This window comes from Microtus pennsylvanicus, chromosome 1, assembly GCF_037038515.1.
Source record: "Microtus pennsylvanicus isolate mMicPen1 chromosome 1, mMicPen1.hap1, whole genome shotgun sequence".
Classification (NCBI taxonomy): domain Eukaryota; kingdom Metazoa; phylum Chordata; class Mammalia; order Rodentia; family Cricetidae; genus Microtus; species Microtus pennsylvanicus.
Genome location: NC_134579.1, coordinates 58,584,029 through 58,612,017, shown reverse-complemented (window position 1 = coordinate 58,612,017; position 27,989 = coordinate 58,584,029). Strand labels below are relative to the sequence as shown.

Sequence of the window (27,989 nt, the reverse complement as noted above, 5' to 3'; positions counted from 1 at the left end):
AAAATGGAAGATGTCCCCAAAGAATGTAAAACTGTTCCCTCCATGGTGGCATTTGAAAACCTGCCTGAGAAAGTGACTGACATAGTGCTGACCTTCCTGGTGGAGAATATAAGTGGCTTCCCCAGTACCGACTTTAAGGTGGAAGTGATCCGAGATTTTGGCGTTGCCGTGGTTACCTTTCAGAAGCCTATAGGTGAGCCTCAGGGAGGCCCTGCATTCCCAGGCTTCTGCCCAACACACCACAGGGTTTGGGACATCTCTGAGTGTGTGACATTTCGTTGTATTGTGTAAACAAGGCCTCTAAGCCAATACAGGTGGCTTTCCCCTCAGATTTTGGAAAAATGAACAAATTCAGCTTGAGATTCAATTTGGGTCTGTTTAGTAAACTGCCTTTTATTATATGACTGTTTGGGTGGATGGATGGGGTGGGTTGGGGTGGGGTGGGGGGAGAAATATAAAGTCCCAGGCAATTCCAAGTGGAGGACTTGAAACTCTTCCTCTACTTCCCCAGGAGGAGTGAAGACTGGCCTGTCACCATGCCACACTTCTGTAAGGCGATGATGTCAACAGACTTACCCTAGTGCTCAGTGTCAGGCACCTGTCAATCTCTGCATGAGTTAATTTATTCCTTCCTTTCAACAACCCTGTGACAGGGCTCCATGTTGCTGAGAGGTGGTGGAGAAAATGGTGTTGAGCCTGGGCAGCCAACTTCAACTCCCCCTTTTTTTAATCATTTTACCACACAGCACTTCTCATGATGTAACCCTTTCATGGTCATACATGTGGAGAAGAGAGAGCCCACTTAACAGGGAAAATGAGTGCCCCAGCCAGCAAGATGGCAGAACAGGCAAAGGCACTGCCCCCAAGTCTGACAGCCTGAGTTTGATCCCTGGGACTCAAACAAGTTGCCCTCTGACCTCCAGATGCACGCACACACATGCACTGGCATGTGCACACACATAAACATGGAAAAGAAAATGACTGCTCTGTTAGGTCATTGTCATAAGCAAGACCCAGCTCCACCTAAAACATGGCAGATTTCCAAATCTAACCCCCCATGTCCCATGGGCACAGCAGTGGGTGTCAGTCAAGCTCACAGGTGGTGTGTTCAGAATTCTGGTCTTGTCACTTAACCAGTTGTATGAAGATGACCAAGTTATAATGTTCTCTGTTCCTTACCCACTCATCCATAAAATGGGAATGGTCATACTTACTTAAATTCTTGCGAAGATTACTACCTCGGGCATGATAAGGATTTGATAAAGGACACTTATTTCAAGTTTATTATTATTTATTATAAACAGAAATTTAAAGATTTGTTTACTTTATGTGTACCTGCCTGCATTTATCTGTGTACCACATGCATGCAGTGCCTGAAGCAGCCAGTAGAGGGCATTGGATTTCCCTGGAACTGGAGTTACACATGGTCCTGGATGCTGGACAAGTGGATGCTGGGAACTGAATCACAGTCCTCTGCAAAGGCAGGAAGGACTGTTAACCTCTGAACTGTAGCAGCGTAAATGAATGCAGACAGTTTGTAAAAATATATATAATTTTAATGTAGAAATAGACTTACAGAACCACCGTTCCCGCGGAGACGAGGAGAGTAGAAGAGACAGCTCAGAGCACGCTTGCCAAATTTATAGGCAGACATTAGCCCGATGCGAACACGCCCCCTAATGGGCGGGACTTATCCCTACATCTCCCCTTTTTGTCTAAATAAGACAGAACTAAACCAAATACAAATACATACAATAACAACAAATAATAAATACAACAAAGAATATTGAGAACAAAAGCTTTGCTAAACATTCTATCTCAAGGAGTCCAAATAATGTAAAGAGTAACTACAGTTATATAATCTTCAACTCAGTCAAAGATCTGAGAAGGGAATAAACACTACTCAACAAACGAGATATATCCAAAATGTGCAACAATTGACAGAGACAACTGACTACCTGGGCAATCACCCAAAGTCTCATTTGCAATGTTGAGTCAACCAATTTTGGCTAAGGCCTAACATAACTGACATACCATTATTAAAGGCAAGGAACTTTTCAAAACTATCTTATCCTGTCTTGGCAGGATATGACAGTCCTGTTTTATCCATTGATGCACGCTCTGTATCTGTGTCAGTGGTTGAGGTATAGGCATTTCTTTGCCCAAAGGCCAGTTCTGCCAAATAGAAAGGCTCCAGGTGGAGTGTCTTTGGTGCTCAACATTCTCTCGGGAATGGAGTGGTGTTGCCAGGAGCAATTGTGTCTCACTATCACGAAACTCTGAGTTAGATTAAAGGCCATTTTCTACAGCTCTTTGAAGAGGTTGAAGATTATCTATCTATACTAAGTATAATCTCTATATATCTAAAGAACCTGATTAGTCTGATTATAAATGAAAAACTTAGATGACTATTTATCTATATAATTCTCAATATCTATCTAACTTAAAGACAAAGACAATAAACAACTGTGTAACAAATGAGGATAATGACCTCCAAATATAAACACTGTACAAATATACATTGCAATATGGTAAATATATATCAATGCACAAACATTATATAAGTATCTTAATCAGAGGTAGAAATGTACATTGCAATATGGTAAATGTATACAATATATATATCAATACAATATATGTCAATACATAAAAATGTTTTAAACAGACATAGAAACATGCATGCATACAATAGTCAATATAATTTAATTTTGTTTCAATATACAAGAATTGATACCAATATATTTGTCTAAAAGCAGTAACTCACAATTATAAATCTATTATCCCATCATTCCCTCTTTTTTTTTTCAAAATGATCCCTGAGCTTATAAAATTCCTCCCCCAACCTCCCAACCCCTAAATGATGTCCCTAAACCCAGGGGTAAACTTTACTGGGAGAGGGGACGTCGTCCTCTAGAATTACTTCCAGCTGTCATGGGGGCGACGTTCTTTCTGGGGGATCCTGTGAAAGTAAAATGATGGTTAAATTTCAAGATCAATGTCTTTTAAAATTGCAAATAGTCTCTGAGTATTTTGTGGAGGTCTGGCCAGAATGTTGTACAAGATGTGCACCATTTCAGCTAACCAAGTTGGGATCGTCTTGTGCAGCTGGTATCCAAAACAGGTCTTGTAGTAGCGCTATCAGTATCATGACGTCATATCAACCAGGTAGAGTTGTTGTTGTGGGGCCCCATCTTCTTCCTGGAAACTTCAAATGTCACTTCGGGAAAAACTCATTGTTCATTGTGAAAAACTTAAACATTAATCATATAGACATATATAGACATACATATATATATATATTCAATAAAAGGCATGATATATATATTCAATGAAAAGTATGATAGATATGAAGAAAAGCAAAGATGTTTTCTAAACTCATATTTCTTTCTGTCCCATATCATGGCTCTTGACATGAGACAGAAACTCCAGAAACTCTGGGTTTTTCTCTTACTAACAGGCTTGGAATTGGAGAGGGACTGAGCCAGAGTCCAACTTCAAAACCAGCTCTATATATTTATAAAGAAATGTTTAATAAGATATATAAATAAAAATTAATACTTACAAAATGTGTCCATCCATCAGTAATTAAATATTCAGGGTCCCTCGATTTCTTTGAAGATGAGTATTTTCCTGTGGAGATAAGAAAAGAACCCTGCCTCCAACCTATCTGTATTTCTTACCATCAGTATGTTCGCCATCCTTATGAAAGAATTGTTATTTATCTTTTCCAAGTGGCTTCTCTTCTTCAAACTGAACCTTTATTAATTTTGATGGTATCCACAATTTTTCCTCACCTGTGGAGATAAGAGCAAAACCCCTTCCCCAACGTAGCACATATCCTGGCTTCCATTGTGAGGTCAGCACATCCTTGAAATAAATTGGTTGATTTAGTTCAGTAGACTTTTCCATTATCCAATGTCTTTCTGCAGCCGTTGTTCCTTTCTCATTAGCGTTGAGAAAATTCAAGGTTAACAAAGCATTATGTAGCCTATTTCTGGGGGTGTTTTCCACCCCTTTCTGTTTGTTCAACATATCTTTTATAGTTCGATTTGATCTTTCTATGACTGCTTGACCTGTAGGATTGTATGGTATACCTGTAACATGCTTGATATTGTAATAATCAAAAAAACATTTCATTTTCCTAGAAGCATAAGCAGGACCATTGTCCGTTTTTATTTGTGTAGGTATACCCATGATAGCCATGACTTCTAATAAATGAGTGATTACTGAATCAGCTTTTTCTGAACTTAAAGCAGTTGCCCACTGAAAGCCTGAATAAGTGTCAATGGTGTGATGAACATATTTTAATTTGCCAAATTCTGCAAAGTGGAACAAATCCATCTGCCAGATTTCATTCCTTTGGGTGCCCTTTGGATTAGCCCCTGCAGGCAGTGGCGCTTGGTTATAGAAAGAGCAAGTAGGGCATTTCTTTACAATCTCCTTAGCTTGTTGCCATGTAATTGAAAACTCTTTCTTCAAACCTTTGCTATTAACATGATGTTTTTTATGAAATTCAGAGGCTTGTAGCACACTACCAATCAGTAATTGATCAATTTCTGCATTACCTTGTGCTAGAGGACCTGGCAGACCCGTATGGGATCGGATGTGTGTATATGTACATAGGGCAAAGCCTGTTCCTGATCAAATCTTGAACCTGGAGAAACAATGAGGTTAGTTCAGTATCATCAGGTATAAATTCAGCAGTTTCAATATGTAAAATAACTCTTTCTGCGTATTGTGAATCTGTAACTATATTAATAGGTTCTTTAAAATCCCTTAGCACCATAAGAATGGCATATAATTCCGCCTTCTGGACAGAATTATACGGACTTTGTTCCACCTTATCCAAGTCTTCTGATTTGTAACCTGCCTTCCCTGATTTATTGGCATCAGTATAGAATGTACGGGCTCCAGTTATTGGAGCATCACGGACGATTCGAGGAAGAATCCAAAAAGTTCTCTTTATGAAGTTAAACCGCTTGCTTTTTGGATAGTTATTATTAATGTCTCCCAAAAAATTAGCACAAGCTCTTTGCCATGGTTCATTATCTTCCCATAATTTCTTTAGTTCATCAGCAGTGAAGGGCACTATAATTTCTGCTGGGTCTATGCCTGCTAGTTGACGAAGTCTCAGCTTGCCTTTTATAATTAACTCAGAGACTTTTTCCACATAAGTTTTCAGTTTCTTACTTGGTTTATGTGGTAAAAAGATCCATTCCAAAATAATATCATCTCTCTGCATTAAAATTCCTGTAGGAGAAATTTTTGATGGTAGTATGACAAGAATACAATCGAGCTCTGGATTCACCCTGTCCACATGTGCCTGTTGTAATTTTTCCTCAATCATTGTCAGTTCCTTTTCTGCTTCAGCTGTTAATTCTCTGGGACTGTTTAAATCTTTATCACCATCCAAGGTTTTGTTCAAATGAATTATTAGATCAGGTGTTATTCCAATAGCTGGTCGTAGACTGGAAATGTCTCCTAACAGTCTTTGAAAGTCATTAAGAGTCCGTAGGCGATCTCTCCTAATTTGTGCTTTTTGTGTCTTAATTTTTTGCAAACCTATTTTATAACCTAAATAATTAACAGAATCTCCCTTCTGAATCTTTTCAGGAGCGATTTGCAATCCCCATTTAGGTAAAAGTATCTTTATTTCTTCAAACAGTCTGTTCAAGGTATCCATGTTTGAATCGGATAACAAAATGTCATCCATGTAATGGTATACTATAGATTTGGGAAATTTCTTGCGTATTATTTGCAATGGTTGGTTCACAAAATATTGGCACAGGGAGGGGCTATTTAACATACCCTGGGGGAGAACGGTCCAGTGGTACCTCCTCGAAGGTTGAGAATTGTTATAAGTAGGCACTGTGAAGGCAAATTTTTCTCTATCTTCTTTTTGCAAAGGTATAGTGAAAAAACAATCCTTTAAATCAATAACTATGAGAGGCCATCCTTTTGGTAATAAAGAGGGCAAAGGAATTCCAGATTGCAGAGGGCCCATAGGTTGAATAACCTTGTTGATGGCCCTGAGATCTGTCACCATTCTCCATTTACCTGATTTTTTCTTAACCACAAATACAGGAGAATTCCAAGGGCTGGTAGATTCTTCTATATGTCCAGCATCTAATTGTTCTTGTCCCAGCTGTTTAAAGCCTGTAACTTTTCCTCAGCTAAAGGCCATTGCTTTGTCCATATTGGTTTCTCAGTCAACCATTTTAGAGGCAAGGCTGTTGGTATCTCTGAAGGGACATCAGTTGCTTGTTCTTGTACAGCCCGAATGGCGGGTTTTCTCCGTTTGTAATATCTTTTAATATTATTCTCAGAACTATAGGCTCTAGAAGTAGCAGGAATGTTAATTTCGGTATTCCATTGTTGTAATAGGTCACGACCCCATAAATTCATTGCGATATTGGCTACATATGGCTTTAATTTTCCTATTTGTCCTTCTGGCCCTATACATTCAACCCATCTCGTGCTCTGCCTTACTCAAGATAGGGTTCCAATTCCCAGGAGATGAACATTTACATTCTGAAGAGGCCAATATGGATGCCAAGATTCTGGGGTAATGATACTTACATCAGCACCTGTGTCCAGCAGGCCAGTAATAAAAATGCCATTTACACACACTCTCAGTTTAGGTCTTTGATCATTTATAGAAGTTTGCCAAAACACACGTAACTTATCTTTCTGATCATTATTGCTTGTAACAGTAGGCATGGGGCTTCCTAATTGTCCTGATGAGGCACGTTCTCTGCAGAAACTGGATATGACTGAACCATGTTTGCCATGGGGGCCTGTGAGCCCCCCCCCTCACGTTTCCCGACTGTATCAGGTTGCCTTGTCTATCTCTTGTAGACCTGCATTCATTCGTCCAATGTCTGCCTTTTCCACATCTTCTACATAAACCTGAAGGCTGAGTCCTCCTATTTCTGTTATTTCTAGAAGATGCATTATTATTATTATTTCTGAAAGATGCATTATTATTATTTCTGAAAATCCGTTGTCTACAATTCCTTTTCATATGACCCATTTTGCCACAATTAAAACATTTGGTATTCTGGTGTCTCCTTTTACCATTGGAAATTGCTTCTTCTACCCATGCTTCAGTGCCATAATCAAATGTATCAACATTGAGTGTATGCAAGACCCATTCTTCCAAAGGCGCTGATCTGAGCTTTAAAGGCCCCAAAATCCTTTTGCATTCCACATTTGCATTTTCATAAGCCAAAGACTCAATCATTATACGTCTTGCTTCTGGGTCAGATATCCCTATTTGTACAGCCTTAGTTAATCTTTGTAAAAAGTCACTAAAGGGTTCTCTCTGACCCTGTTTAACTCTGACAAATGATTCTATTCTCTGTCCTGGGTCTTGTACCCTGTCCCAAGCCCTTAAGGCTGCTGTAGTACACATGGAGAGTGTGTTTTCATCCAAATTAGCTTGTTCCTGAGGGTCGGAAAAGAGCCCTTCACCTAGAATTTTATCTAGGGAAATGTCAATTCCCTTTGCTTTTTCCTGCTGTTCTAAGAGTTTAGCCTCTTGCCTGAATAAGCATTGCCATTTCAATTGTGGTCCACTCTCAAGTACTGCAGAACTCAGCTGGAGCCAGTCCAAGGGGGTTGCTCTGTTTGTCCTGGCCCAAGATCTTAGCATCTCTTTAACAAAAGAAGCTTGCATCCCAAAAGTCATGACAGCCTGTTTAATTTCCTTGAGGTCATTCATACGGACAGGCTCCCATGTATACGCCTTGATGACCCTAGGGTTTCTGGAACCAATCACCTTCTCTGTTGTTATTACTGGAAAGGCAGGTAGAGCTGTAGGTAGAGCTTTGTGGAAATTGTCCCGGAGAGATTTACCCACAGATATAGTTAAAATTTGCCTTTCTACCCTTTGCTCTTCTTCATCAGAATTTAGAAATTCCTCAATCTTTTCAATTCTATTCACCATTGCCTTCTGCAATGTCTGAATATCCTGTCCAGAATTATGTTCCAAAGCCTTCATTGAGGATTCTAAAGTATGAAGTTTGTCCGTTAGAGATAACATCTCATCTTTGGACATAATTTTTATGGCATAAACCATGCCTTCTTGTATTGACAATCTTTCCGTCAATCTGTCATAAGCTTTAGACAAAATCCGATTGTCACATTCAGCAGTTTTGATTCTCTCAGTTAATGTTTCATTTCCTTCAGAAAGGGACTGAATCTTATTGTTTAAATCAGCTGTTCCCTCTTCCATAGTAATGAATTTCTCCTTAACATCAGTCTGGCGAACTCCAAACTGATTCTTGAGAAGATTGTTATCAGCCTGGATAACTTCAAACTGATTCTTGAGAAGATTGTTATCAGTCTGGAGAACTTCAAACTGATTCTTGAGAAGATTGTTATCATTCTCAATTGTTTTTAAGCGTTCTATCTCTGCCTTAAGAATCCTGGATTTGTCTCGTAAAGACTTTATCATATTTCTATTATCAAACCATTTGGTGCCAATGAAAACTACGAATCCCAGAAGGATCCATAGGGGTGGCGTGATAGACACCTCTTGTAAAATCTCCCACATGGTACAATTAAAAAAACTGTTAAATTCTTGAACAGTAATGTGTTCAGATATTTTATTTATAAAAGAAAAAATTTTTTACCTGCAATGATCGGTTCCTGCCAGTTGTTGGTCTCTGTGTTTTGGAGCCTGTCCTAGAACTAGCTCTTGTAGACCAGGCTGGACTCGAACTCACAGAGATCCGCCTGTCTCTGCCTTCCAAGTGCTGGGATTAAAGGCGTGCACTACCACGGCCTGGCAGGCCTCAAACTCACAGAGATCCGTCTGCCTCTGCTTCCCAAGTGCTGGGATTAAAGGCGTGTGCTACCACTGCCTGGCAGGCCTCAAACTCACAGAGATCCATCTGCCTCTGCTTCCCAAGTGCTGGGATTAAAGGCGTGTGCTACCACTGCCTGGCCGTCCTCAAACTCACAGAGATCCGCCTGCCCTTGCCTCCCAAGTGCTGGTAACAAAAGCGTGCGCCACCACTGCCCTGCCAAGTCACTTTGTGTCAGACCAAATCTGCCGCTGTGGCAGCTTTTGTTGCAAAACCGCAGGTACTTAAGCTTCCGCTAATTCAGGCAGTGGGGTTCCGCTGTAAAACTTAGCCAAGGCAGGCAGAATGGGCCTGTGTGGCCGAGTATGTCTCGGACTCGGCACTGGGGCCGGAGTCACGAACTGAAAAACAACACCCAGGAGGGTGCTGTGTTAGCTAGCGGGCTACCCACTTGAGTCGGGGGCAAAATAGCCCGACTTTGGACTCCAAAATGTAGCGGCGTAAACGAATGCAGACAGTTTGTAAAAATATATATAATTTTAATGTAGAAATAGACTTACAGAACCACCGTTCCCGTGGAGACCAGGAGAGTAGAAGAGACAGCTCAGAGCACGCTTGCCAAATTTATAGGCAGACATTAGCCCGAGGCGAACACGCCCCCTAAGGGGCGGGACTTATCCCTACACTGAACCATCTCTCCAGACTCATAAAGGGAAATTTAAATTGAAATGATCTTACTTCTGTTCACTGAGCAACAATCTTGAGTGCATTCTGTGTTAGCTTCTGTTACTGTAACAAACACCTGAGGTCGTCAGCCTCCAAAAAGAGAGGTTTATGCCAGTTCACAGTTTGGGTGGCTTCAGTTCACGGTCAGTTAGCCCTGCTGCCCTGGGGTTTATGTTGAGGCAGTACGTATGGTGGAAGCATATAGGATGTGTGTGTGTGTGTGTGTGTGTGTGTGTGTGTGTGTGTGTGTGTGTAGAGACAGAGAGGCAGAGAGAGAGAGAAAGACAGGGAGACAGAGAGAGAGACAGAGAGGTCGTCTTGTCCCCTACCTTCCCCATCAATGACTGGGACATTTCCCACAGGCCTCACTTGTTAAAGGATCCACTACTTCCCATAGCACCTGAGTGAGGACTATGACTTTAACACATGGGCCTCAGGAACGGTTTCCTTCCAAACTATGGCCACTGTTGTGGGCCAGGTACTGGTCTATGGGCTGAGGCATAGAAATGACTGAAATCATAGCTCCCTCTCTAGAAGAACTCAGTCTGGGAGGAGGAGGGAGACATGTATGTTAATGAATAATGGAGATGAAAGAGAGTCTGTCTCCCAGGTGTAGTAACCTGAGAGAGGTGGAGACAGGACAGTGCATAGTTGTCCGCACCTGAGTGTGTCCTCCAGCAGTGTCACCTGACCATCTCCCCAGGACACCAAGCTTGTTCATACTGGCACTGCTCCCTCCTCTTATCCATTTGGCAACCCCCTCTTTAGTGTTCAAATTAGAGACCATATATAGTCCTTATACACTCCGAGGATCAGTCCCTGTTTTATCTGTTTCTTATTTGTGTCCAAAAGGCAATTCAACTGTGCTCAAGATCCAAATCTTCCCAGTGATACAAAAGCAAGGACTTGTATTCATTTCTCAGATCCCAGCACAATGATTGGCATGTGACAGGCCTATCATCCCCAATGTTAATTTAAAAGAAATAGTTAGACTGAGACATGAGGATAAATAGACCAACTGAAAAAATAGAGGAGGGAGGCTGTAGACACAGCCCTATTTTCTTAGCATGGTTCTATTTGATCCTTATCATCACAATATAATAAAAATATCTCTATCTTCCATGTTGCAGAAGAACATTGCAGACATGGGCATTGCAGATACCAGCAGTTGTATATACAAGTTCAAAAGAAACTTCAAAAACATGACTAGTTGGTTTTTGTTGTTGCTGGGATTTTGTTTTGTTTCAGGTTTTTTTTTTGAGACAAGGTTTCTTTGTCTATCATTGGGTGTAATGAAACTAGCTCGGTAGACCAGGCTGACCTCAAACTCACAGAGATCCCCCATCTCTGCCTCCCAAGTGCTGACTCATGATGAGTTTTTCTGTGGTAACATGAAAACTGAAAGTGCTCCTTGGATGTGTGTTTGGAGTCAGTAGCCTGGCTGTAGATGTTGGCTCCTACCTGCTGCCATAGTGGGCATCTAGGCTCTTGAGAAAATGGGGAGTGGGGTGGCATTGTAAGGAGTGTTCTCTGGAGGATTGGCTATGGCCAGCTCAGCAGCAGAAAATACAATTAGCTAGGTCCCCCTTCTGAATTATAGCCAAGCCATTTCTTCTATACCATGTAGAGATGTCATCAAAATTATCTCATTTTATTGTTTTGTAGGTACCAAAAAATCTATCAGTGATCGTATCCAATCACTAAAGCAGCAGCTTGCCCCAAGACTTCTGGAAACAACAAATATTGTTAGGGTAGAAAACCATGACAAACAAAGTCTGAAGGAGAAAGTGGCCATTTCTCCGGGGAAACATTTTCTTTTGCAACACAGTGGTTTCCTGGATGATCTAAGGAAAGAGAATCCAGAGATGGAGATTCATTACAATGCTGCCACTCAGCACCTGTGCTTTAAGGGATCCCGTGCAGATGTGTATAAAGTAAAGTGTGACATCCAGGAAAAGGTGTATTCCATGCCTCAGAAAGATGTCCCGATTCCTTCTGAAGTCTTCAGGTTTCTGCAGCAAGTAGACAGTCAGGAATTGTCCAAGACTCTTTTTGAAGCACAGAAAATTCTTGCCACGTATGAGTTGAATGGTACAGCTCTTCTCTTGATGGCCTGTTCCTTCAGAGCCCTGGCAGAAGCAGAGAAGAAAATGCTAGATGCTTTGAGTTATAAAATCATAGAAGTTGAAGACAAGGAAGTTTTTAGAGGCAATGCATGGAAACTGAAAATTCACCTTCTACAAATGACACACTCCTCCACTCCAAGCATTACGATAAAGGATGAATTAACTTCAGGAACCCCGGCAGAGGTCATCATTGCAGGCTGTGTGAAAGAAGTAAATGAAATCCATGGACAACTTTTTGAGTTCTTGGAAAACACCATGAAAATTGAAAGACTGGTTGAAATTGAACAAGTCTTGATTATTAAGTACTTAAGGGCAGACAAGAAGCTATTCCGGGAAAAGATAGGGAAGGCCAATGTGCAGGCAAGTTTTAAACTAGAAGATGAACCAAAAGGCATTTTACTAACTGGCTCCAAGAGTAAAGTTCTAGAGTGCATGGACATGGTCAGGCAAATCCGGGATTCAGTCTGCATTAAAAGGTTCCAGACTGATAAGCCTGGTGCTAGGCAGTTCTTCCAGGACAAAGCATCCTATTACAAAAGCGAGATCAATCGCCTGTATGGATGCATCATTGAGATCCATGAGGATGCAGAGAAGGACAAAGGCAGCCTTAAAGAGCAGAAGTGCCTCTTACAGAAGGACATAGCCCCTGGAGTCACGCTGATTGTACAGCAGGGAGACCTGGCTCGGTTCCCTGCCGATGTGGTTGTGAATGCAGCAAACGAGAATCTGAAACACAATGATGGTCTGGCCCTCGCTCTTTCAAATGCAGCTGGCCCTGAACTTCAAGCAGAATGTGACAAAATAGTGAGAAAGGGTGGTGTGGTCCTAACTGGCAATGCCGTTATCTCAAAACCAGGCAAGCTCCCTTGCCATCATGTCATCCACGCAGTAGGGCCTCGGTGGGACGGAAATAAGGCCCAGGAGTGCGTGAGCCTGTTGAAGAGAGCTGTGGAACAAAGTCTCACCTTAGCTGAGGAGGTCAAGTGTCAGTCCTTAGCCATGCCAGCTTTCAGCTCTGGAATCTTTGACTTTCCCTTAGACCTGTGTGTGGCCACCATTGTTTCTGCCATCAAAGACAACTTCCAACGCAAGTCAGACAGGCGCACCTTGAAAAAGATTTATCTGGTGGACATATCTGCAAAGGTTGCTGGGGCCTTTGCTGAAGCTGTAGAAACTACATATAAAGCCCCCCTCTCCCCAACAGCTTCTCACTCCAATTTAAAAGCTTTAAAATTAGTGCCACCTGGGAAAACATCGCAGAAACCACAGAAACAGGACTATGTGCTGGTGTCCCCAGAAGGCCTGAAAATCCAGCTGGTGAAAGAAGATATACAGAATGCCATGGTGAGTGTCCCTGTCATCAACAATGTGCTGTGATGTCACTGGCCTCTGCCAGCCTTATTGAGGGCCAGAGGAAGACAGGGTGGAGGTAAAGGACTGAGGAAAATTCCCTGCTCTCCTACTCAGACCTTCAAACATTTTCCCTCTTCCCTGGGCTTCTTCCCAAATCACTCAGGAGTAGAGACTGGTGTGTCTGTAAGGATCTGAAGGGCTCTGGGATGGGTCACTCCATCCCGGTAACTGTGGTCCATAGTAGGGGACACTGCACGGCTCTCCTCATCTTCATCATTTCCCATCTGTCGGTCTGCTCCATCTAGTGCTGGCTTCTGTCAGTTACAGGTGTGGGAGAGCAAGGGGAATGCAGAGGATAGGAATTTAACCAATGACACGAGGAAGGGTGACCTTGGGTGTTGGAGTGGACGGGCGGAGCTCAGTTTCCGGAACCCATCTGTGGGTCCTTTGTGAAGAAAGAGTGGGTGGGCAGGAGGAAGGTCCAGATGTTGGAAGTCATGTAAGGACAACTCTTGTTTTGTGAATTTGTTGCAGGAGGCTAAAGTTTTTTGGATAGGTTGGCACCCAGGAAGCCTCAGCAATCCTCCTGTCTCAGTCCTAAACACACACACACACACACACACACATGCACACACACTGGGGATATAGGCATGAGTAGCCACTACCCTTACCCTCTTTGCCTTTAATTATAACACTTGGAAGACAGAGGCAGGCAAATGTCTGTGAGTTCAGGGCAAGCCTGGTCTACATAGAATTCCAGCCCATCCAGGTCTACATAGTGAGACCTGTTTTCCTTCCCTTCTTCCTGAAAAGTATTTAATACCCTTTCAACACAGGCTCTACTCATTGGAAGCATAGCTATCTAAAGCAGGACAGGCTGGTACCTTCTTCCTGACCAGTAGCTGCATGTCGCTCGGCATGTTTGTAGCTGTGTCCTCCAGTGAATGTCTGCCTCACGCTTCTGTTCGCTTCAGGAGGGTTGGGGCTGAGAGTTGGGTGATCTGCCCTTTCTGTCATTCAGACAGCTCTGAGCATTTTGTTGTTGCTGTTCTGCTTTTAAGACAAACGCTTGGCTGAGGCTCAGTTGAAAGAGCTTTGCCTCGCAGGCATGAAGTCCTGGGTTCAGTCCCTTAGCACTGCATAAACACCGTGTGGAGCCACAAGTCTGTAAAAGCAACAGTAGGAAAATCGAGGGAGGAGGACCAGAAATGCAATTCAAGTTTATCTTTGGCTACAGAGTGAATTCGAAGCCAGCCTGGACTATATAAGACCTTGTTTTTAAAAAAAAAAAATTGAAAAAAAAGAAGAAAACTATTACAACAACACAAAGAAAACAAACATCATAATGTAGAGAAAAATTGTTAAAGATTTATTTCTGTTATTTTTAAAATATGTGTGTGTGTGTGTGAGTGTGTGTGACCAGGTGAATGAATGTCACATGTGTGCAGATGCCCAGAGGCCAGAAGGTAGTGTCAGATCCTTTGGAGATGAACTCCAGGTGGTTGTGAGCCACATGAGTGGATGCTGGGACTGTACCTGGGTCCTCTGGAAGAAAAGCAAATGCTCTTAACTACTCAGCCAGCTTTCCAGCCTCTACAGTGAAATTTTAACCAATCCTTGAAAGCTTTGTTTAAAGACCAAGATCAAAGTCCTGAATTATCTCCACTGGGTGTCACTTGTCCCCACCAATAGGTAGAGATGCTGGCTATGATAATCGATGACATGAACTAGATGCTGTAACCCTGTCTTCCTTTGAATTGTTTTCAAGAGAAAGTGTCTCTAAGCATCCACCAAGAACATGTCTTGGTGTCTTGGGACCACCAAGTGATGCAAGTGAAACAAAAGTATATTTATTTTTATTTCATGTGCATTGGTATTTTGCCTCCATGTATGTCTATATGAGAGTGTTCGATCCCCTAGAACTGGATTTACAGACAGTTGTGAGCTGCCATGTGGGTTCTGGGAATTGAACCCAGGTCTTCTGGAAGAGCAGTCAGTGCTCTTACCTACTGAGCCATCGCCCCAGCCCCACAATTGGACCTTTTCACCTGGACATGCTGCTGCAGCATGTTCCCACAGGCTAAGCTGAGCAAAGCTAAACATCATTTTAACAGTTGAATATTGGTGTTTTTTTTCTTTAAACAGTGTTATATAACTCACAGTTCACACTCAAGTGGGCACATCAGTAGTTTTCAGTATATTCACTAAAAATAAACATGGACCATCTCAGTGTTGGAGCTCAGGCAGGGATAATTCTTGCAGTGTGAACATAAGTGTGTGTGTTTGTGTGTGTGTGTGTGTGTGTGTGTGTGTGTGTGTGTGTGTGTGTAAAACCACAATCATGCAGCCATGCCTGCAATCTAACTGTAGTGCACTCTAATCCCACCAGAAAGAAATTTGTGCTCCCTAGTAGCTACTTGCAATTCATCCACCTGCTCACCCCACCCTCCTAGCTCTAGAGAACATCTAATCTGCTCTGTTGTTGTTTGTTTGTTTGTTTTAATTTTCTTTTTGAAACAGGGTTTAGTACATGGCTCTGGTTGTGCTGGGACTTGCAATGTGGACCAGTCTGGTTTTAGACTCACAGAGATCCACCTGCCTCTGCCTCCTGACTGCTGGGTTTAAAGGTATGTGCTCCAACACCTGGCTCTACTGATTCACCTGTTATTGAGTTTATGTAAATGAAATAATATATTTGTGTCATCTGTGACCAGTATCTTTCACTGATGGGAATTCTTTCAGCAGTCGCCCGTACTGTAGCTTATATTAGTTTTTATCCCTCTTAGTGGCTGCATAATATCCTATTAGATGAAGATACATTTGTTTTTCCAGCCAATGGACATTTGAATTGTTTCCACTCTGACTTTTATGAGTTTTGTTTCTCTGAACATTAGTCACAAAATGTACAAGAAACTGTTGTCTTCCTTTGCCAAGCCCAGTGGCTCAAATGTAGTCATGGTTGATGAATGCCTCTGCTGAAAATTTGAAAGGAATATTTGGTTTTGTCTTTAAGACTGATGTCATTGTCACCTCCATTCCCTCGGATCTTGCACTCAACAAAGGACCCCTTTCTAAGGCCTTACTGGAAAAGGCTGGACCAGAACTCCAGAAGGAACTGAATGAAGCAGGACAAGGGGTCTCTGTCAAGGAAGGTACAATCCTACAAACCAGTGGCTGTAACCTGAACTGCCACCACGTATTTCACGTGGTCATTCCACAGTGGAAAGTCAACGACACTGCATGGTCACTGAAGGTAGGACCCAGCTATACATTCTCCAGGACATGGGGTAGCAATCTGGACTCCCCCACAGCACACCACAGCTAGTCCCTTGTTGTAAGGAACAGCGGGCCACTTCCCACCACCCAGCTAGCTTTACCCGAAATATTTACACGGAAAACTGTATTCTTTTAAGCACTGCCTGGCCCATTAGTCCCAGCGTCTTATTGGCTAGCTCTTTTTTTTTTTTTTTGAGGCACAACTGAATTTACTTTCTGGTGACATTCCCCCTCCTACACCCAGCTAAGCCCTTTTCCCCTTGGCTAGCTCTTACATATTGATCTAACCCATTTCTAATATCCTGTGTAGCACCACGAGCTGGCTTACCAGGAAAGATCTTAACCTGCGTCTGTCTGGAGTGGGAGAATCATGGCAACTGCCTGACTCGGTTTCTTTCTCCCAGCATTCTGTTCTGTCTACTCCACCTACCTAATTTTCTGTCCTATCAAAGGGCCAAAGCAGTTTCTTTATTTAACCAATGAAATCAACATAAAACAGAAGACTCCCACATCAGTCCCTGTCTGCTTCTTTTCTGGTACAGCATCAAGAGTTAGCAGGTCCCATAGCATGGCCATTTCTTTTCCGTTGTAGATGATTTCTTGTAGGTCATAGTTCATATAGGTCATAGTTAGAAATGTAAGTTAGTTATTGTGCTCAGCAATTACTGATGATCAGGGAAGGGTTGGGGGAATATACTACATTTATTGAGGAAAGGTAAGGTGAGGGCTTGAAGCTGGGAGACAGTGATAGACTGGGACAGCTGTGGCTTCCCCTCTTTGCTTGGTGGAGTGAGTCTGTGCTCTTGTAAGGGTGTCCACGTTCTCTTTCTCATTTCTTCTCCACAATTCCCCCCTCACACTGCTGCTAACTTTTGTTGAAAGCACAATAGAGTGGACAGTGATCCCAGGAAAAGCTGCTGAGTGCTTACTTTTTAGGGTCCCTCATTTCTAAAAAGACATGCTCTGTGTTTTCAGATCATGAAAAACATCATCAAAGACTGTTTAGGAACCGCCGAGGCACTGTCTCTGCAATCAATTGGATTTCCAGCATTAGGAACAGGAAATCTAAGGTTTCCTAAACCTGAATTTGCTAAATTGATAATTTCAGAAGTGCTCAAATTTAGTAGCAAGAACCAACTGAAAACTTTACAGGAAGTTCAGTTTCTGCTGCACCCAAAAGACGAAGAAAACATTCAGGTACAGATTTGGCTTGCTTCTAATCTCTTTGCCAACTGCAGTACAAGGCCTGTGTTCTTCTGCATCTTCTTGATCTAATAGGAGGTTTGTTTCATGTGTTTTCAGTGCAGGAAAGTGTGCTGATTGGTTATATGTACTATGACAAATTTCAAAAAAAAATAGATACAGAAAAAAAAAACCAATTCTTTTTCTGAAAAGTTTCAAACACCCACAAAAGTCCATAAACAAACCTAATGAAATTCTCTCTATCTGTTATTTAGTTTCAATTGCTATTGCTCTGTGGCCGGGAGTTTGATCTTTTTCTCACATGTAATGTTGACACAAGATTCTGTCTCTAAACAATTCACCAATTCATTTTGAACTTAACCTTACCACTAAAACACACCTTAAAATGCAGTCATTCCTTCATGTGGTCAATGGTAGAGTTAATGTGTGAGGTTACAGCTGTCTCAAGAATGCCTCTCCATCTCTCCATCCTTATGTCTGGATCAGAATCAGATAAGGAAGGCTCACACATTGTAATACCCATTATAGAGTCAGGTAAGTAAGGCTCACACAGTGTAATACCCATTGTTTTTATCAGTCTATAGGGTTGCCTCTCCTATGGACATAAAAATGCTAATACATAATATAAAGGCACAGTTATGGCATTAACAATTTGAGAATTCCAGGATGAGATGCATTTCTGGAAATGTAATTAATCGAAAGTATAGGATGTGGCTTGAACACATTCCCATGTGACTTAGGACACTTGGACCAGAAATACTAGAATCATCCTCGGTCACAGTGTGTCACATCAGCTATGGCAATGTGGTCTGACTCTAAGGCCTGATTTCTGTTCTCCATGTCTTTATAATCTAGTAGATACATGACCTTAGTGTTAGAACAGTTTCCACAATGTCACTGTAAAGGGGACAGCACACAGATGCCCGTGGATTGGGCTGTTGGAATCTTTAGGTCCTATGTCATTATTATCCAGATCTAGACACTTCCTATAAATTCGTGGAAGCAATCACAGGGAACCTAATTGGGCAGCCAAAGCTCCCAACACCTTCAGCTTGGAATAAAAAGCATGGTGAGGTTTGTTTGTTTGCTTAGGTTATTTTTAGACAGGATCTTGCTAAGCAGTCCAGACTGTTCACTTTCATGGCAATCCTCCTGAATCAGCTTCCAGAATACTGGGAATATAAGCATGTATCCACTTGCTCAACTATTAATAGTTTTAAATAGTTTCCCTGTGACATCATGGTGTAAGGTGATGTGGGCATTTCTGTAGCACATGCTCTCCTTTCTAGAAGTCATCGCTACTTTTGAAGTTTAGATTTCTGTACACAATGTGAACAGGAGGTGGAGGTGCTGAGATTTTTGTGTGATATTAATGTCTTCAATGTTTGCATGAATAGGGATGAATCCTGTCTCATAGACTTGAGTCTCCCAAAGTTGATTAGGAAAAGCTTGCTCTCTCTCTCTCTCTCTCTCTCTCTCTCTCTCTCTCTCTCTCTCTCTTTCAGTTTTTCAAGACTGGTGTTCTTTGTGTAGCTCTGGCTGTCTGTCCTGCAACTCACTGTATATACTGTGCTGACCTTTACTCATAATCCTGTTCCTCTGCCTCCCGAGTGCTAGGATTCAAGATGCTGCCACTACGACCCAACTGGTCTCATTTTCTTTAATACATAGAATACTCTGTAGATCTATGAAAAGGGTTAGTCTCTACCAACACCTTTAACACATTTAAATGCTATTATTTATCCTCCAAACATGATCAAGATTTAAAGACATCTAAACTCATTTCATTTACAAAAAGAGCTGCTTGCCGGGCGGTGGTGGCGCACGCCTTTAATCCCAGCACTTGGGAGGCAGAGGCAGGTGGATCTCTGTGGGTTCGAGACCAGCCTGGTCTACAAGAGCTAGTTCCAGGACAGGAACCGAAAAGCTACAGAGAAACCCTGTCTCGAAAAATCAAAAAAAAAAAAAAAAAGAGCTGCTTGTGAGCGGATACCAGGACAGAGACTGAAGAGCAGGAGCCGAAGGTCTGAACATGGCTTCTAAGTGCAGCTTCTCTGGGCTGTTTGGTTAAGAAGGGAATGCGTTTCCATGCAGACACACTGAGTAGCACAAAATGCAGAGATTGTTCAGTCAGCCTTGTCACACTCTCCTCTGCTGTGTGATTCTAGGTGAGAACATGTAAATATGCAATTTAATATCCTTTCCACTTGAAAGTATAAAATAAACATTTCTACATTCCACTAAATAGTCTTTGAAAGTATAATTTTTATTGGCTACTGTTTTAACACATGGGCATGTGAAAGTGTAGAATTATTCCTCCATTGAATTTTAACTGTCTGTTTTTTGTTATAAACATTGCTCTAGTTAATAAGATTTACAACTTTGTTTACAGCTGTATTTTACAGGACACATTTGTAAAAAGTGTATGTATACTTTGTCTTTCATTTTGTTTTCTGATGTTTCATTTTTCAAGACAGAGTTTCTCTATATAGGCCTGGCTGTCCTGGAACACACTCTGTAGACTAGGGAGGCCTCAAATTTCAGATCCACTTGCCTCTGCCTCCATTTATATATATGTTTTTCAAAATACAGTTCTCTGTACCTTTGAAGCCTGTCCTGGAACTAGCTCTTGTAGACCCGGCTGGCCTCAAACTCACAGAGATCCACCTGCCTCTGCCTCCCGAGTGCTGGAATTAAAGGCGTGCACCACTACTTCCAGACCAATATGTATATTTTTATAACTTTAAAATATTGAGGTAAATTAAATACTACTGTTTGAGGGCTACTGTTTTCCAATCATGTGTATGTATATTGTTTGAATCCTGCTATAGTTGCCATAGAAGAGAGAGAAGCTCACCAAGATGCCAAGTCTTCATTTTCTGAACGAGTAGAGGGATTCAGTCTTCTTGGAAGAGACTGACACCAGCTCACAGTATCTCACTCTAGTTACTTTATGCAAACATATACAAGGTTAATAGGGGCTGGGAAATGTTCCAACTACCGAAGTCATCTTGCTGTTGCTGCCCTTGAGAGCAGACAGCCCATACATTATGGGATGCCATAGTCTTTAAGTTAAGAACTCCAGGATTCCAGGAGTGTCTTCAGACCAAGGTCAGTAAAGCTGCAAGCTCTCACAGAGCACCAAGTGCAGAGATTCCAGAGAGACAACATTTCTTCAAGGTTTAAACAGTCTCAAAACAATTCTCAGCCTCCACCAATCAACCCAAACATAGCAAAGGCTTTCCTGAAACATGTCACTCAAAGCCAGGCACAACGGCTTTACAATACACATCACTACATGTGTGCTTTACAATACAAATCACTACATGTGTGCATACAGAATCAAAAACCCCCAGGATTCAAAATCACTGATTGCATAGGAGTTTAATGGTTAAAACTGTGTTTGTGTTTCCAGGCATTTTCAGATGAATTTGACAAAAGGAGTCATGGAAATCCAAGTGACACCCAAGGTACAGTAAAGTGTTTAAGTTGACCAGTGATTTCTTGTTACCAAGTAACTGTTCAATGACAGGGAAAGGATGATGGTGATCATTTCTCTGATAACTCAAACTATGGAACATATTAAAAGAGAATTAATAATATTCTATGCATGTGAATACAAAAGACATTGGCCTATTTAAGTGATTTGGGGAAAAAGGGAAAGGTGGCCAGATTATATAATCTGTACAGTGGGATTTTTAAATTGCTGATGAGACTACCACCTTCAATGAATCATGTGACATGTGTTTTCCAAGAAACACCTTAAGAGACTATACAAACCAATACTTCTCTGTTACATGTGGTTTGTTCTTTCTGAGTTCATCTTGTTTGGGTTCACTGGAGCTTTGTTTTGAAGCGAGGTTTTGTCATGTTGCCCAGGATGACCCCAAACTCCTAAATTCAAGCTATCCTTTTGTCCCAGCTCAGACCCAGGGCTACAGTAAAAGACATCCAGTATAGCCTGAGACCTCAGCTATTCTTGCTTCTGATGACTTGGTGCCTGATTCTGCCTTTTCTTTTATTCTGGGCAGGGTTTTATGGGAGTCTCTCCAGCCCTACGTTAGGAGTGCATGAAATGAATATTGGCCCAATCCTCTTCCAAGTGGCCATGGGGGACATCACCAAAGAAATGGCAGATGTGATTGTCAATTCAACATCAAAGACGTTTAATCTCAAATCAGGTACTTAGTGAGATGGATTCTGTCTCATGCAGTAAACAGTGTGGTAGATCCTATGAAGAAGTGTTTCTATATACAGAATGTTTTTTGTCAACTTGGGCTTGTTCCTGTTAACTAATATCTATAAAGTTATTCAATGGGCTTTCTTACAACTGGCAACATTGTAGAAAATGTCTCCTCTGTCCTTACTGCTTTATGACGGGGTGTGTTGAGACACAAAGGTGTCTTTCTGGTCAGGTCACCATCTTGATTTTCTCATGTAGGAGTCTCCAAAGCAATTTTGGAAGGTGCAGGACCAAGTGTGGAGAAAGAATGTTCTGTCTTGGGTAAGGAACGATGCTGCTTCTTGGAGCTGGATTGTAAGGGGAAGATTGACTGTGGGAGGCAGTGAGGAAACCGAGGAAGGGCCTTGGGCTGGGAGGACAATGTATTAATCTGTTTTGGTTTTGTTTTGTTTTGAGACCCCTGTATTCATCTTAAGATCATATATTTTATGAAAGAATTCCATATGAAGGAAAGTTATAAGTGGAAAGTTATCTCACAGTTAAGAAAATTCAGTCAAAAATTTCACGATGTGTAGTATTTCATAAGCTTTTAATTCATAAATGTTCTCTCGTGAAATCAGACATCTTGCTTCTCCAAGCACAAGTCAGCATCTGACTCTGAATCTGCTCCTGTTTCACAGCTCAGCAGAACAGTGAGTACATAGTTACTGAAGGTGGATCACTGAGATGCAAGAATATTATTCACGTTGATGGTGGGAATGATGTGAAGAGATCAGTTTCCTGTGTTTTGGAAGAATGTGAACAACGGAAATACTCATCCATTTGCCTACCAGCCATTGGCACAGGTCCGTAGCCACAGGTTGTCAAGGCTCCATTCCAAAGTGTCGACTTCCCTATGGATTTGGTCCTCACTGTGTCTGAATGATGACAGGGACACCTTCCCTAGGAGTAGACAGTTTCCTCTCTCCAAGGCACCCTGTCAACTAGGTAAAACCTGTGGGTTCTTTAAGTAGAAGGAGGAAAATGAGCAGGGTGCACCTGTGACCCCAGTGACAGGAAAGACAGAGGCAGGAGGAGTGAACTGTGTCCCCACAAATGTTGTCTTCAAGGTTAGTCAAAGGCAACAACTATAATTTTCTGCCACAGTTGTAGGCACCATTGACAGGGATAATCCAGATGGGCTCTCAGTCTATCAAACAAGCTTTTCCAGGAGGCGTTTACACTGCCTGTCATGTGACTTTGGCAGCTGCCATTCACTTTGGGTTATTCCACAGTCTTACCTTGCCAGTGGGCTCCAGAGCTTGAGAAACAAGATTTGAACATGGTGAAGACAGAAGAGGATCTCCTCAGTGGCTGCTTTGAATTCTGGGTAGCAAAAATGGTACAGAGTATGGGGAAGAGAGACATTCTAGAATTATAGACAATAACAAGTATCTTACAGTTTGGGGTACCTTAGAATTACCTTAGTTTGAATCAGGTCCCCAGAGGCAGCTGGGAGAATCCCAACACATGCATAAAATCTATCAGAGGTTCAGATTGTCTCTGGAAGAACCATGTTGTTTCAAGGTGTATTATCTTCTTTCCCTGCCTTTTATGATCTTATGAAAACTCTAGTAAATCAAAGGAGGAAAGCCACCTGTACTCTGTAATGGGAGGGGAGTGACCCTAGGAGCCAGAATCAGCTGAAAAGGACAGATGTGAATGTCGCAAATCAGAACAGGCTTCAGGGTCTTGTCCTGGAGCGTTGACCTTCGGACAGCATGGAGCAGAAACTCCTCCCCACTGTGACTAGGATGTGAAAACTATTTGATGACGCCATGTTGGAAACTGTACAGCAATTGGTGTAGGGCCAGGCATTTTTTTCCTGTGACATCTGGAATTCCTTGTTTATGTAGCAGCCTTCTGCATGTGGATCTTATCCTTGTCTTTTGTGTGTGTTTTTAAAGGAAGTGCTCAACAGGACCCAGATGCAGTTGCTAAAGCCATAATGGATGCCATTGAAGAATTTATCCAGAAAACATCAGTGCAGGCTGTGAAGAAAGTCAAAGTTGTTATCTCCCAGTCTCATATCCTGAGTGTTTTTTATGATAACATGAAAGACAGAGAAGGCTCCCCGGCTCCTCCCCTGCCGTCTATACTGTCTATGATCACCTGTGAGTTGTCTGCTTTTATCAAATACATATTCCCCCCCCCTTGATGCTGAGGGGAGTAAAGAAAATACTAAATTTCATTTTCTCTTTAGCCCTTTTTGACTTTTTAAAGCACACTCCGCACAAACAGAACACCCTGTTTTTGGAGAAGAAAATAGAAGAGACAGTTTTCCAGGTATGTGGCATAGATGAAGACAGTGTGGAACGCACAATCTCCTGGATACAGAATCTGATCACCCAGGAGCAGCATTCCTATCACAGTGATGATGAGTGTGTCAGAGACTTTGGAGAGAAGGAGTACAAGAAGCTGAATGAGCTGCAGGAGAGGCTGAACGTCGTCATTGAGCTGGACCAGAAGACACCTTTGATTAATGTTACAGGAATCAGCAGAGATGTGATGGGAGCTAGAGATGAGATTGAAAATCTGATCAAGAGCATCCGATTGGCTAAAGAGAAGGAAAGCCAGGCAGACTATGTCCTCACATTCGTGGAATGGCGATATATTGTCAACAATGTCACACACTGTTTCAACAAAATAACTACCATGCAGTTGGAAAACGCACGGCAGGCAAAGCACAAGAGCACTGTTGTCAAAATTAATAATCAGGACTTCACAGTGAACTTGAGCACAAACACGGCCACAGGCCCTCAAGGACAGAATATCACTGTGCAGCGCATCTTAAAATATGAAAGTAAGTTATGTGCTCATGGATGTCAGCCATTGCCCCAACTCTGAGCTTTACATTATTTTAGAAACAAAGCAGGGTTTTGTGGTTGTTTGTTTTTCTTTTTGAGACTGGGTTTCTCTGTGTAAGAGCCCTAGCTGTCCTGGAACTAACTCTTCTAGAGCAGACTTGCCTCAAACTCATAGAGATCCTACCTTTCTCTCTCTAGTGCTGGAATTAAAGGTGTGAGCCACCACCCGGCTTGTTTTGTTTTGACAGTGTATTATTATTTAGCCATTGCTGGCCTGAGACTCTTTTGCTTTGTTTTTGAGGAAGTGTTTCACTAATAGCCATGACTGGTCTCGAACATAGACCAGGCTGGGTTCAAATTCAGAGATTTGCCTGCTTCTGCCTCCCAAATGCTTTGATTAAAGGCATGAGCCACATGTGCTCTGTTATATTAATTTTTTTTTGATTTTCAAGACAGGGTTTCTCCGTAGCTTTTTGGTTCCTGTCCTGGAATGAGCTCTTGTAGACCAGGCTGGCCTCGAACTCACAGAGATCCTCCTGCCTCTGCCTCCCGAGTGCTGGGATTAAAGGCGTGTGCCACCACCGCCCGGCCTGTTATATTAAATTTTAAAGTAGTTAAAATTCAAATAACTAGTAGAATAATTTAAAGATCTTGGTTTCTAAGTTTCTAGAGAATACACTATGGCCAGGAAAATGGAGTATGGATGATCCCAACAGCCCAAGAAGAACCATCTTAACTGTAACAACAGTTAACCTTGCATTTTCTTTCTCTGCAGTTTATACTGGATCAGTTCTTCTGGTCAAATAAGGGCTGCCTGAGGCAGACGTAGAAAAAAAATAGTTTCAGAATAAAAGCTGTCCAAGGTTCTGAAGAATATAAAAGGCCAAGGAGATGACAGACTTGTTAAAGTTGGTCACTGTGTCTATGACAATGACCAAGAGAAGACCCCAATTCTATTACCATCTTCTCTTTCCTGTGCCAAAGGTTCCTGGGTACCAGGCCGAGTCAAGGCCTACAGGTTCCCTGTAGATCTGATCCCCAGGAAGGGAGTGGCTGTCTTGTGTAGGCTGACAATTCCTACCCTCAGACCACATGAGTCCCCCAATGGCTTCCCACAGACTATAGTCATCTTCTGTAGGATCAGTATGAATGAACCCCTAGACTCTAAGCCACCCTGGAAGAATGACATATAATATGTGGTATTCTACAGCCTGCCACAGAAAAACCCTACCATCTACCCACCTACCTCTTAAGGAGGGAATGAAGCAAATGAGAAAATACACGAAGACTACCTTCCAATGGTACAAACTCATTCATGTGCAAATGACAGAGATTGTTCAAAACAAGTTAGTAATGAATTTGTTAAATCACGTCAGAGTAGAGGCTGTGCACTAAATGAAGGTGAGTTACAACATGTTGTCAGTTCTCACACCTTAGCAAGACCAAAACAGGAGTAGACAGAGAGGCTCCATCCCTAGGAAACCCTAACTCAGTACATGGATGGCTTTTGTCTTTTTCTGGAGAGGGTGCTGGGAAACAAGTCTCATATGTGTCAGGCCAGAGATTTACCACTGCGCTATCTCACCTTAAATCACCCACCTCTTTAAACAAGTTTTCCTTCTCATCCTGATACCAATGGTCCATGGTCCACACTTTTAATAACATCCTTTTAGGAAGATAAGAAATTTCTTGAATACATAGAATTATAAGACTATAATATAACAGGGAGGCAGGTTTTATCATACCAGAAATGAACACAGGAGCCCTCAAATGTCTATTTTGCAGCTGAAATCCCTTCAAATTGGAGTTACATGGGTCAGAAGAAATTGCTTGTGGTCAGTCTGCAAACCAGTGATCCTGAGTATATCATGGTGGCAAGCAAGTTCCACCAGACCTGCCAGAGCATCGTCATAAAGAAGGTAAGTCGGGTGCTGAGTTTTCTAATGGAAAAGTTATATAGTTATATAAGTGATATAATCAATGTTCCTGAATAAACCCACTCATATATGGGTCTGCAGAGGGGGCCCACGGGTCAAGAGTTTCTTTTGCGCTCTCAGAGGACCCCAAGTTCCAAGTTTAGTTTCCAGACCCACGTCAGGTAGCTTACAACAGCCTGAAACTGTAGCACCTATCTAGCCAACCTAACTTGGTGCATTAACTCCAGGCCAGTAAGACAGCCTTGTCTGTGTATGTCCTTGTATGTGCACGTGCATGCATCCCTATGCATGTGCATGGGTGTGTGTGTGCGTGCGTGCGTGTGTGTGTGTGTGTAGGAGGGTTAGAGGGATGGTATTGTTCATTCATGGAGAAGTCAGACTGTAACTTTGTGGAGTCAGTGTTCTCCTTCCAACTTTAGTGATCGAACTCAGGTCACCATATTCTTACTGAGCTGCCTTACCAGTTCTAAAAATATTTCTGAATATAGGATGCTGTCATTTGGCACTGAATTTGCTTGAGTAGAATTTTTGCTCATGAAAGACAAAGGCGGTAGTTGGCTGTCACTTGGCAAGGGCTCTTAGATTCTCCAGAATAACTTAATACTTTATTGATTTATAGATCGAAAGGATCCAGAATCCAGCTCTCTGGAGAAAGTACCAGGCAAACAAAAAAATCATGGATGAAAAGAATGGCCATGAAAGAAATGAGAAACAACTCTTCCATGGGACGGAGGCTAGCTCTATTCCACACCTCAACAGCAATGGATTTAACCGCAGCTACGCTGGGAAGAATGGTAAGGAAGGATACAGTCAGTTTCCCCAAAGGAGCTGCTGACTTGGAACCACTCTGTGCTTCAGTCACTGTGTTTCTCACATTATATCAGTAAACAGTAGTAAATTTCAATTCACCCCAAGGTCTTGACTATCTCTTTGAGGAAGAAAAGTAATAATAACAGTGATGATGATGATGATGATGATGATGATGTTCAAGGAAATATTCATATATTCATGCTGAGCATTCCTTTTACATTAATTGACATATTGGGCTAACATGTTGATTCATATGCTATTCTGAACTACTTAAAATGTCTTTCCTTTTGCAGCCACATGCTATGGGAAGGGAACCTATTTTGCTGTCAAGGCTTCCTATTCAGCTAATGATACATATTCCACACCAGATGCCAATGGGATGAAGTATATGTATTATGTGCGGGTTCTCACTGGGAACTACACAAAGGGAAGCCAATCACTGATTGAACCTCCTCCAAGAAACCCTCAAAATCCTACTGACTTGTATGACACTGTCACAGATGATGATAAAAACCCAAGTTTGTTTGTAGTGTTCTATGACAATCAAGCATACCCGGAGTATCTCATCACCTTCATTCATCTGCTGAAAAACAAATTTTAACTCTCTTCCTCCTTATGCTTGCTCTTCATTGCCATGGATGTTTCCTCTGCTGCTTCTCCATGGTGGAAATGAATCTACTCAAAAGACAATCTAATTGAAAATTTATATCAGAAAATAG

At 41.9% G+C, this 27,989-nt stretch overlaps 1 protein-coding gene across 1 annotated transcript; it reads left to right on the top strand.

Moving 5' to 3' along the window:
- The first annotated feature begins 3 nt into the window (after positions 1-3).
- On the top strand, positions 4-27,989 carry LOC142837106 (protein mono-ADP-ribosyltransferase PARP14-like). Its single transcript, XM_075952056.1, has 13 exons — positions 4-193; positions 11,202-13,006; positions 16,029-16,268; positions 17,267-17,488; positions 20,910-20,964; positions 21,526-21,675; positions 21,936-21,998; positions 22,358-22,522; positions 23,624-23,830; positions 23,920-24,519; positions 26,309-26,442; positions 27,080-27,254; positions 27,564-27,989. The coding sequence occupies exons 1-13, from the start codon at positions 4-6 to the stop codon at positions 27,869-27,871; spliced, it is 4,314 nt and encodes a 1,437-aa protein (XP_075808171.1). The 3' UTR covers positions 27,872-27,989.